Raw genomic sequence first — 13,097 nt, 5'->3', positions numbered from 1 at the left:
ACAAATGGTGATCATTAATTTCTCTCCGATTATAAGCAGTTCAAGATTATGAAATCAGGACTTTCTACAATACATTACTAAAATAGACCATAAGTAAAGGGATATTATTTCCATGAGATAGTACTTTCCCTGAGGGTCAGTGCTAGCATGTCAAATATAAAATAAAATATAATATGAAACTATTTATGTACCATTCTCATGTGTGAGATTTTTTCCCCTTGGAGGTAATATACAAATATCTACTTACCCCAGATAAGGAGCCTATGACAAACCAATGTAGAGATACCAGCAAATTCCAACTTGATGAAACTTTAGTTGTGCCCAGCCTGAAAAAATCATAAACAAAAACAAAACAGAACAAAAATCAAAGAGACCATCAGGAATCACAACTCCACTGCAAGCCCATGAAAGTCTTTATTCAAGCTCTAGCTTGGGACACAAACTTTCCTGATGCAATAGGAAGCAGAGTGACACTCAGATCTAGGGGCTTAGGGTTTGTATAGGGAAAAAATTGCAAGTTGTAGCATTCAAGCCTCGCATGACATGATTGGGTAAATGAATAAAGGAATGTTACCATTCAAACTGATATCGTCAGGGAAGTAACACACATCTAAAACGGGGCAGCTTGTCTTGAAAAAGATTCATGTTTTCTTAACTTATCTTGTTATTGTGACCATCTTTTCCTGTTGCTGTAAGCTGGCCATAGATGTTATATCTATTTTTGTTTGCTTTCAATGCTTGATGGTCACTTTCCCAGAGCCCAAGACTGGGGACCATATCACACTAAGCACAGCAACTTTCTCCAAGGAAAGCAGTTTTCTCTATGGAAGCAGATTAAAATAGAGTGTAGAGTACAAAATGGAATAGTTCCTACTGCCTTTTGCCTCTTCAGAATTTTATTAATGTTATTAATTTTATTAATTTCAGAAATATGGAGGAGGTATTTCTTATAGGAGAATAAATGACTCATAGACAGCTACACCCCAAAGCCTACCCATTATGGCAGACAGCTCACAAAATCACAGATGAGTATCTTACATAACTTGTATGCAGCACAATAGGTTGAAGTGACTCAGCTGTCTAAATATCTTCCAGGTGCTGGATAGTATCTTGCTTCTTCGGGAAGTTGGTATGATGTCATTTTTCTTTTTTGCATGTAGAGTTGTCTGAGCTCCTTCCTTGCAGCTTGGCTTGTCTGAGGGATTCCCAGCAATCTAACTATCTTGGTTACTCTGGTAGGGAGGAGCCTGCTGAATCTGCTCAGTTTCAGGGACTCCCTGAAGCTATTTTGAGTTGTTTACCTCCCTGCTTAAGGAGCTTCCCTGAAGGATGGAGTATTTAAATCTCAAAGAAACTGTTACTCAACAAATTCCCATGGACTTTCAATGTCTCCAGGCCAGACAAGAAATGTGAATCAGAGGAGAGGAAATGGAGTGACTGAGATAATCAGATAGTGTTATATTACACACACACACACACACACACACACATACACACACACAAGACTTAACAGACAGAATTTATGGGCTGACACACTCTGTATAAATACAGTAACTGAGGAATGATTTTTTTCACTTTATGTAAGACTATTATGCTATATTTATTAAATAATTTGTATAAAAGAGGCAAAATTACATAAACAGGATAGAACAAATCAAACTATAATTATAGCTGGTTGGATTGTGGCATTCATTCCTTCCACTGGGAAAGAGCACACACTTAGACTCAATTCAAATTTAGATTAAATTAATTTATTCTTACTGCTAGCAGCACAGAAAGGGGTTGAAGGGAGGGTTTACAAAGTTGGATACCAAAAGGTGTGCATTACAATTAGCTACAGAATCTACAGCTAACCAAAGAAAGTGTTTTACTCCCCTCAATTGTTCATCATTACCATTGTACACTACTAAAACGACCACTTCATCCCTGTCTCACAAAAGCAAAAAACAAACTGTTAGATATTTTACAACAGGAACTCCAGTAACCCAAACTCCTTTTCTTTTCGTTTGACTTTTGGTTACTTTTGTTTTTACTTGTTCTTCTCTCTCAAAATATATCCCAACTGCAGCCTCCCTTCCCTCAACTCCTCCCAGTTCCCACCTTCCCTTCTTACTTACTGCTACTCCCTTTCCCTTCAGAAAAGAGCAAGAGACTCATGTATGCCACCAAACATGGCATAACATGATGCAATAAGACTAGACATAAATCCTCATATCGAGGCTGGATGAAGCAAACAAATAGGATAATGTTCTCAAGAGCAGGCAAAAGAATTAGAGACATTCCCCATTCCCCCTGTTAGGAATCTCACAAAAATGCCCAAGATAAACAACACTAAGTATGCAGAAGACTAAGCACAGACACATGCAGGCTCTTTGATTGCAGCTCCAGTCTCTGTAGCCTCTATGATTCCTCCTTAGTTGATTCTGTGGACCATATTTCCCTGCTGTCCCCAGTTCACCCACAAAACTCATTCTATTGCTGCTTCCCAGGGTGATCTCCTTCTTACTTAATGCACCTTCTTACTTAGCCTCACTTGGTCTGTGGACTGTAGCATGATTATCCTTTACTTAATCTTTAATAACTACTTAACCTTTCATATCATTTTTTGTCTTTCCAGGTCTGGTTGCATCACTCAGGATGGTTTATTTTTTCTAGTTCCATCATTTGTCTGCAAATTTCATGATGACATTTTTCTGATAACTTGTGCAATATATCATTATATAAATATACCACATTTTTATGCATTCCTCAGTAGAGGGACATCTAGGTTTTTAAGCTATGCAGCCTCTGGTTGCTGGCCTTCAAGGTAGTGTCAGACATGGCTCTCTCTCACTGCATGGCTCTTGAACTGTACAAACCATTTGTTGGCCATTCCCACAAATTCTACAGTCACATCTTGCAGGCAGGACAAATAGTAGGTTGAATATTTTATGACTAGTTTGGTGTCCCAATTCCTCTACTGGAAATTTTTCCTTGTTACAGAAGATGGCTGGTTCAGGTTCTTTAATCCCCACTACTAGGAGTCTTTCCTAGGCTCACCCTCAAAGATTCCTTGGAGTTCCATTGAATTCCTTGGAGTTCTCTCTTGCCCCCAAAATGCCCTACATTCTAGTCACCTCTTCCAAAATGTTTTCACTCCAACCCACCTGATTCCTTCTGTTACCATCCCTTTGGTTTGGAAAGTAGCAATTATCTTTTATGAATGACCTTAATTAAAATTTGTTATTTTAATTTATACTTTAGAAGAAGGGAGATTTTAAGGCAGAAAAGAATTATGTATGTATGTATGTATGTATGTATGTATGTATGTATGTATTTATTGTTTACTAACTTAATTTTGGTAACATTCAACAATTTCAAAAATTGAAGAAAAATTTTATCATACTGGAGAACATTATATATTCTTAATTTGCATAAAATAACTGACAATTATTAATTAGAACTAGAAGTATAACAAATGGTTTAATGTAAAGGTTGTACATGCTTCTTCTGTTTTTTTTTTAAATTGGAAAATATACCAACTATATTTTCCTACATTAAAAATTATTTTATATATTTTACTTTCCCATTACATTAAAATGAAATTATTTTAATATGTGACTTAGATATTGTATAACAGTAATTTCAAATCTGAGGGAAACAGTTTTATGTTGTAAGAATAGGGAAGTTGCTCTTCCGGCCAGACCAGCACCGGGGTTGCTAGAGCTCAGGTTCGGCTGACACCTGCCAGCTACCCACGACCCCCACCACAGGATTTTGAGACTGCTGGTGAGTGGAACACAGCTTCTGCTCCAGTCCAATCCCATGGGACCTGAGACTGCTTTGGTTGGGGAGGCAGAAATCCGGCCTGAGTAGGGCCACAAGCCTCTTCCGGTCAGAAAAGCACCGGGGTAGCTAGGGCGCAGGGTCGGCTGACACCTGCCAGCTACCCACGACCCCAGCCACAGGATTTTGAGACTGCTGATGAGTGGAACACAGCTTCTGCTCCAATCCAATTGCATGCAGGACCCGAGACTGCATTAGTTACAGAAGCAGAAAACCGGCCTGAGTAGGACCACAGGCCTCTTCCGGCCGGACCAGCACCAGGGTAGCTAGAGCGCAGGGTCAGCTGACACCCGCCAGCTACCCACGACCCCAGCCACAGGATTTTGAGACTGCTGATGAGTGGAACACAGCTTCTGCTCCAATCTTTAAACAGTGACAACGACAACAACTAACCCCAGAGATTACCAGATGGCGAAAGGTAAACGTAATAATCTTACTAACAGAAACCAAGACCATTCACCATCATCAGAACCCAGCACTCCCACTTCGCCCAGTCCAGGGCACCCCAACACACCGGAAAAGCTAGACACGGATCTAAAAGCATATCTCCTGATGATGGTAGAGGACTTCAAGAAGGACTTTAATAACACACTTAAAGAAATACAAAGGAACACTGGTAAACAGGTAGAAGACAGTAAAGAGGAAGCACAAAAATCCCTTAAAGAATTGCAGGAGAACACTGCTAAAGAGTTACAAATCCTTAAAGAAACACAGGATAACCTAATCAAACAGGTAGAAGTCCTTACAGAAAAACAGGAAAACACATCCAAACAGATGATGGAAATGAACAAAACCATACTAGACCTAAAAAGGGAAGTAGACACAATAAAGAAAACCCAAAATAAGGCAACATTGGAGATAGAAACCCTAGGAAAGAAATCTGGAACCATAGATACGAGCATCAGCAACAGAATACAAGAGATGGAAGAGAGAATCTCAGGTGCAGAAGATTCCATAGAGAACATCGGCACAACAATCATGGAAAATGTAAAATGCAAAAAGATCCTAACTCAAAACATCCAAGAAATACAGGACACAATGAGAAGACCAAACCTACGGATAATAGGAGTGGATGAGAATGAAGATTTTCAACTCAAAGGACCAGCAAACATCTTCAACAAAATTATAGAAGAAAACTTCCCAAATCTAAAGAAAGAGATGCCCATGAACATACAAGAAGCCTACAGAACTCCAAATAGACTGGACCAGAAAAGAAATACCTCCGGACACATAATAATCAGAACAACAAATGCTCTAAATAAAGATAGAATACTAAAAGCAGTAAGAGAATAAGGCCAAGTAACATATAAAGGCAAGCCTATCAGAATTACACCAGATTTCTCACCAGAGACTATGAAAGCCAGAAGGTCCTGGACGGATGTTATACAGACACTAAAAGAACACAAACTCCAGCCCAGGCTACTAAACCCAGCCAAACTCTCAATTAACATAGATGGAGAAACCAAAGTATTCCACGACAAACCAAATTCACACATTATCTCTCCACGAATCAAGCCCTTCAAAGGATAATAACAGAAAAAAACCAAAAAAAAAAGGACATGGAACCATGCCCTAGAAACAACAAGAAGGTAATCCCTCAACAAACCTAAAAGAAGACAGCCACAAGAACAGAATGCCAACTTTAACAACAAAAATAACAGGAAACAACAATTACTTTTCCTTACTATCTCTTAATATCAATGGACTCAACTCCCCGATAAAAAAAAATAACAGGAAACAACAATTACTTTTCCTTACTATCTCTTAATATCAGTGGACTCAACTCCCCGATAAAAAGACATAGACTAACAAACTGGCTACACAAACAAGACCCAACATTTTGCTGCTTACAGGAAACTCATCTCAGAGAAAAAGATAGACACTACCTCAGAATGAAAGGCTGGAAAACAATTTTCCAAGCAAATGGTATGAAGAAACAAGCTGGAGTAGCCATTCTAATATCTGATAAGATTGACTTCCAACCCAAAGTCATTAAAAAAGACAGGGAGGGACACTTCATACTCATCAAAGGTAAAATCCTCCAAGAGGAACTATCAATCCTGAATATCTATGCTCCAAATACAAAGGCAGCCACATTCATTAAAGAAACTTTAGTAAATCTCAAAGCACACATTGTACCTCATACAATAATAGTGGGAGACTTCAACACACCACTTTCACCAATGGACAGATCATGGAAACAGAAACTAAACAGGGACACAGTGAAACTAACAGAAATTATGAATCAAATGGATCTGGCAGATATCTACAGAACATTCTATCCTAAAACAAAAGGATATACCTTCTTTTCAGCACCTCATGGTACCGTCTCCAAAACTGACCACATGATTGGTCACAAAACAGGCCTCAACAGATACAAAAATATTGAAATTGTCCCATGCATCCTATCAGATCACCATGGACTAAGGCTGATCTTCAATAACAAAATAAATAATAGAAAGCCAACCTTCACGTGGAAACTGAACAACACTCTTCTCAATGATACCTTGGTCAAGGAAGGAATAAAGAAAGAAATTAAGGACTTTTTAGAGTTCAATGAAAATGAAGCCACAACATACCCAAATTTATGGGACGCAATGAAACCATTTCTAAGAGGAAAACTCATAGCTCTGAGTGCCTCCAAAAGGAAACTAGAGAGAGCACACATTAGCAGCTTGACAACATACCTAAAAGCAGTAGAACAAAAGGAAGCAAATTCACCCAAGAGGAGTAGACAGCAGGAAATAATCAAACTCAGGGGCGAAATCAACCAAGTGGAAACAAGAAGAACTATTCAAAGAATCAACCAATCAAGGAGCTGGTTCTTTGAGAAAATCAACAAGATAGATAAACCCTTAGCCAGACTCACGAGACGGCAAAGGGAAAGCATCCTAATTAACAAAATCAGAAATGAAAAAGGAGACATAACAACAGATCCTGAAGACATCCAAAACACCATCAGATCCTTCTACCAAAGGCTATACTCAACAAAACTGGAGAACCTGGATGAAATGGAGAAGTTCCTAGACAGATACCAGGTACCAAAGTTGAATCAAGATCAGGTTAATGATCTAAACAGCCCTATATCCCCCAAAGTAATAGAAGCAGTCATTAATAGTCTCCCAACTAAAAAAAGCCCAGGACCAGATGGGTTTAGTGCAGAGTTCTATCAGACCTTCAAAGAAGATCTAATCCCAGTTCTTCACAAACTATTCCACAAAATAGAAACAGAAGGTACTCTACCCAACTCATTCTATGAAGCCACAATTACTCTGATACCTAAACCACAAAAAGACCCAACAAAGATAGAAAACTTCAGACCAATATCCCTTATGAATATTGATGCAAAAATCCTCAATAAAGTTCTTGCTAACCGAATCCAAGAACACATCAAAACAATCATCCATCCTGACCAAGTAGGTTTCATCCCAGGGATGCAGGGATGGTTCAATATACAGAAATCCATCAACGTAATCCAGTATATAAACAAACTCAAAGACAAAAACCACATGGTCATCTCGTTAGATGCAGAAAAAGCATTTGACAAGATCCAACACCCATTCATGATAAAAGTCTTGGAAAGATCAGGAATTCAAGGCCCATACCTAAACATGATAAAAGCAATCTACAGCAAAACAGTTGCCAATATCAAAGTAAATGGTGAGAAGCTTGAAGCAATCCCTCTAAAATCAGGGACTAGACAAGGCTGTCCACTTTCTCCATACCTATTCAACATTGTAATTGAAGTCCTAGCCAGAGAAATTCGACAACAAAAGGAGATCAAAGGGATACAAATTGTAAAAGATGAAGTCAAAATATCACTTTTTGCAGATGATATGACAGTATATATAAGTGACCCTAAAAATTCCACCAGAGAACTCCTAAGCCTGATAAACAGCTTCGGTGAAGTAGCTGGATATAAAATTAACTCAAACAAATCAATGGCCTTTCTCTACACAAAGAATAAACAGGCTGAGAATGAAATTAGGGAAACAACACCCTTCTCAATAGTCACAAATAATATAAAATATTTTGGCGTGACTCTAACTAAGGAAGTGAAAGATCTGTATAATAAAAACTTTAAGTCTCTGAAGAAAGAAATTATAGAAGATCTCAGAAGATGGAAAGATCTCCCATGCTCATAGATTGGCAGGATCAACATTGTAAAAATGGCTATCTTGCCAAAAGCAATCTACAGATTCAATGCAATCCCCATCAAAATTCCAAATCAATTCTTCAACGAATTAGAAAGTGCAATCTGCAAATTCATCTGGAATAACAAAAAACCTAGGATAGCAAAAACTCTTCTCAAGGATAAAAGAACCTCTGGTGGAATCACCATGCTGGACCTAAATCTGTACTACAGAACAATTGTGATAAAAACTGCATGGTACTGGTATAGTGACAGACAAATAGACCAATGGAATAGAATTGAAGACCCAGAAATGAACCCACACACCTATGGTCACTTGATCTTCGACAAGGGAGCTAAAAACAACCAGTGGAAGAAAGACAGCATTTTCAACAAATGGTGCTGGCACAACTGGTTGTTAACATGTAGAAGAATGCGATTCGATCCATTCCTATCTCCTTGTACTAAGGTCAAGTCTAAGTGGATCAAGGAACTTCACATAAAACCAGAGACACTGAAACTTATAGAGGAGAAAGTGGGGAAAAGCCTTGAAGATATGGGCACAGGGGAAAAATTCTTGAATAGAACAGTAATGGCTTGTGCTGTAAGATCGAGAATTGACAAGTGGGACCTCATGAAACTGCAAAGCTTCTGCAAGGCTAAAGACACCATCAATAAGACAAAAAACCACCAACAGATTGGGAAAGGATCTTCACCTATCCTAAATCAGATAAGGGACTAATGTCCAACATATATAAGGAACTCAAGAAGGTGGACTCCAGAAAGTCAAGTAACCCCATTAAAAAATGGGGCTCAGAACTGAACAAAGAATTCTCACCTGAGGAATACCGAATGGCAGAGAAGCACCTGAAAAAATGTTCAACATCCTTAATCATCAGGGAAATGCAAATCAAAACAACCCTGAGATTCCACCTTACACCAGTCAGAATGGCTAAGATCAAAAATTCAGGTGACAGCAGATGCTGGCGAGGATGTGGAGAAAGAGGAACACTCCTCCATTGTTGGTGGGATTGCAAGCTTGTACAACCACTCTGGAAATCAGTCTGGTGGTTCCTCAGAAAATTGGACATAGTACTACCGGAGGATCCAGCAATACCTCTCCTGGGCATATATCCAGAAGATGTCCCAACCGGTAAAAAGGACACATGCTCCACTATGTTCATAGCAGCCCTATTTATAATAGCCAGAAGCTGGAAAGAACCCAGATGTCCCTCAACAGAGGAATGGATACAGAAATTATGGTACATTTACACAATGGAGTACTACTCAGCTATTAAAAAGAATGAATTTATGAAATTCCTAGCCAAATGGATGGACCTGGAGGGCATCATCTTGAGTGAAGTAACACAATCACAAAAGAACTCACACAATATGTATTCACTGATAAGTGGATATTAGCCCAAAACTTAGGATACCCAAAATATAAGATACAATTTGCTAAAAGCATGAAACTCAAGAAGAATGAAGACCAAAGTGTGGACACTGTGCCCCTTCTTAGAATTGGGAACAAAACACCCAGGGAAGGAGTTACAGAGACAAAGTTCGTAGCTGTGATGAAAGGATGGACCATTTAGAGACTGCCATATCCAGGGATCCATCCCATAAGCAGCTTCTAAACGTTGACACCATTGCATACACTAGCAAGATTTTGCTGAAAGGACCAAATATAGCTGTCTCTTGTGAGACTATGCCGGGGCCTAGCAAACACAGGTTTGGACGTTCACAGTCAGCTATTGGATGTATCACAGGGCTCCCAATGGAGAAGCTAGAGAAAGTACCCAAGTAGCTAAAGGGATCTGCAACCCTATTGTTGGAAAAACATGATGTACTAACCAGAACCCTGGAGCTCTTGTCTCTAGCTGCATATGTATCGAAAGATGTCCTAGTCGGCCATCACTGGAAAGAGAGGCCCATTGGACTTGCAAACTTTATATGCCCCAATATAGGGGAATGCCAGGTCCAAAAGAATGGGAATGTGTGGGTAGGGAAGTGGGGGGCGCTATGGGGGCCTTTTGGGATAGCATTGGAAATGTAACTGAGGAAAATATGTAATAAAAATATTAAAAATTAAAAAAAAAGAAAAAGAAAAAAAGAATAGGGAAGTTATTTCTTTAATATTAATATTTATCTGCAGCAAATCATTTCCAGTAAAAATAATTTGACTTTTTAAATCAGTTTTGTCATTAATTATTACACTTTCTTATAATTCTCAGAGAATACCATATTGATTTGGAGGCTATATTAGTGCTAGTATGCAACGTTCTTTATAAGGAAAAGGGTTACCGAAGCTTCCCTGTGAATGTACTTGAGATAGATAAACCTACTTATCAATGATTAATTGTATATTCTAATTATCTTACTTTTCAAGAAAGAGAATGCAGCGTTCCCACTCTAGACCCAAAACTGGTCGTTTCTCCCAGAAAAGGAAAATACAGAGTTGGAGATTTGTTGGAATTCTCCTGCCGTTCAGGACACAGAGTTGGACCAGATTCAGTGCAATGCTACCACTTTGGATGGTCTCCTAGTTTCCCAATATGTAAAGGTCAGTATGTGTTTTATATTTGATCAATTAGGATCAGAAGTTTATTTTTCTTCTTTTAATATTCCCCAGTTATCTAGTATGTTTATAATATAAAAATCCTCAGAGAAATTGACATCCATGAAAGACATTTTTTACGTGACTAATACACAGCCACATATTTATGACTTGAATACCAAACTAACTTGCTCCTTTAAATGTGTTATCAATGTGTTTACACATGCAGACATGATGCCTGAGACTGAAGAGTTTTCTTTCATTTTGTCAGAATTATCATTAGAGCTGGTGCTTTTATAGCATATCCCTTCCCTCATATTGCATAGAGTATGTCCAAACATGCAAAAGCAGATTTTAATTAATTCAACACCAGGTATTAAACAAATTAAAATAGATAATAGGTACAGTGCTGATGTTTTCTACAATGTGATAACTGTATGATAAAATAGTACCAGTCAATGGGAAAATCATTGTAATCAACATAAAAATTACTGTGTGATTTGCATGTATCTTCAAGCTGTCAGGTTTACCAAAAATTCTTCCACCTTCAGTACATTTGCAATACTATTTCAACAAAAGTATTATAGCTGTGAAATGTAAATCTAGTGTAAATACCATTTACTTAGAAAAGTTTTATAAAAAGTGATATGGTGAGTAAACTTTAAATTTCTCCATTTCCTAACATTTTAGACTGTGAGATGGACACCTTCACTTATATTTATGCACTATTTCTGCAGCAGGTCAAGTAGCATCATGTACACAACCTCCTGAAATTCCTAATGGGGAAATTAATGGAACAAAAAGAGTTGAATACAGCCATGGTGAGGTGGTGGAATATGATTGCAAACCTAGATTCCTACTGAAGGGACCCAATAAAATCCAGTGTGTTGACGGGAAGTGGACCACCTTGCCTGTATGTGTTGGTAAGTAAAAACATTAATACTTCAAAGATATTTTGTATTTGAAGTGGTGCATTGATCATAAGTACATTTTTGTGAAACATCTACAGAGGAGGAGAGAACATGTGGAGACATTCCTGAACTTGAACATGGCTCTGCCAAGTTTTCTGTCCCTCCCTACCACCATGGAGATTCAGTGGAGTTCACTTGTGCAGAAACCTTCACAATGATTGGACATGGGTCAGTTTCTTGCATTAGTGGAAAGTGGACCCAGCTTCCTCAATGTGTTGGTAAGTATGTATGCATAAAATGGATACTTTATAAAGGTTAATGTTTGTATTTTAGAAATATTTACTACTGTACAGTTTTGAAGTTAGTAGTCTTTTTGGAAACGTAGTTTTAAATAATATGAATCCAAATTTTCATTCTTTATAATCTGATGAATTTCTTAAGAAGAACAGAAATCATTAATATAACCTATAAAAGTTTGTTCATTACCTTAAGGTAAATATAGTTGTTAATTATGAATTTTCTACATGTATTTTTCTATACTCTATTCTACTTTATTATTTGTTCAGATATCAGAGGTTTAATTTGCTTAATCTGCCTGTAGCCACCTTAATATGACTCTCTCCAGTTTTATCTTGCTGGGCTATAGACTTAATGTTATGAGTCAAATATTTTTACCTTGACTGTATACATTACTTTCCTCCATATCCTTAGCTTTCTCCTAATAAATAATGTATTCAGAAGCAAATCAACCACATAGTCACCATGCCCCTTTGACCTTCTTTTTCACAGAACATCAGTTTTTGTCTTTTTGTAGACCTTCTTTAGGACGGGGTTAATACTCAGGCATCTTTACTGCTTGCATCACTCTCATCAACATTTTAAATGTTATACAAATTTTTCTAATTATTTACTTTCATTTGCACTATGTACATTTCACTCTAGATTTCAAATTATTAAAAATGTTATCCAGGGCCTATACTGAAATACCAAATTCAGAACACACTCTCATTTTTACCAAATAATTATAATACATAACATATTAAAAAGCATATATATATATATATATATATATATATATTACTTAACTCATAACACAACTAGAGCAATTTATTATCATAACTTAATATTGCTATATTATGAAATAATCTACAATGTGAAAGTATTTCTTATTGACTCATATGACGAGAATGTAAAGGAGACAGGTGGTGACTAAAAGCATCTAATTTCTTATACCAATTCTTTCATAAAATATTTTGAAATATTTGTACTCTACATAGTATAACTTAGATGTTCTTTTCTTGTATCACATCTATCAAAAAAGGAAATGTGAAGTGAAAATTTCTATATCCTATCCCCACATTTTTATTTTGATACTTGTAACATTTTATTGATATTTAAAAATGGGAAAACAACAATTTGAACATTTTCACCACTTTTAATGCTATGACAAGAGTTGATCATGTCATAATCATAACTTATGTAGAACATCTGAGACACTGATTTTTTTTATGCTTTTGTAGTTGCCTAGTACCCATGTCCCTTCATGACACAAATTATCTCTGAGACATGAAAGAGTGGACAGTATACCTATTTCCCACACTATAGGCCACTTCTGCATGGTAAGTCTCAACATTTTGGTTGGCAGAATATAGAGTGCTAGGCATAGCTTCAT

General features: G+C 37.3%; 1 protein-coding gene across 3 annotated transcripts in view; it reads left to right on the top strand.

Annotated features, from left to right (window-relative positions):
- The window catches only part of LOC147006134 (complement factor H-like), an 85,729-nt gene that overhangs the window by 53,846 nt on the left and 18,786 nt on the right, over positions 1–13,097 (top strand). For 2 of the 3 annotated variants that reach the window (XM_085841634.1, XM_085841631.1), the window contains 3 exons: positions 10,347–10,520; positions 11,252–11,437; positions 11,524–11,703. In XM_085841634.1, coding sequence (XP_085697760.1) covers positions 10,347–10,520; positions 11,252–11,437; positions 11,524–11,703 — 540 coding nt within the window. The remainder of the gene's footprint in view (positions 1–10,346; positions 10,521–11,251; positions 11,438–11,523; positions 11,704–13,097) is intronic. The other variant, XM_085841632.1, reaches the window with a different exon arrangement.

This window comes from Mus caroli, unplaced genomic scaffold, assembly GCF_978045245.1.
Source record: "Mus caroli unplaced genomic scaffold, Mus_caroli_1 scaffold_1, whole genome shotgun sequence".
Classification (NCBI taxonomy): Eukaryota; Metazoa; Chordata; class Mammalia; order Rodentia; family Muridae; genus Mus; species Mus caroli.
The sequence above is the reverse complement of the archived record's forward strand: the minus strand, read 5'-3'. Positions and strand labels throughout refer to the sequence as shown.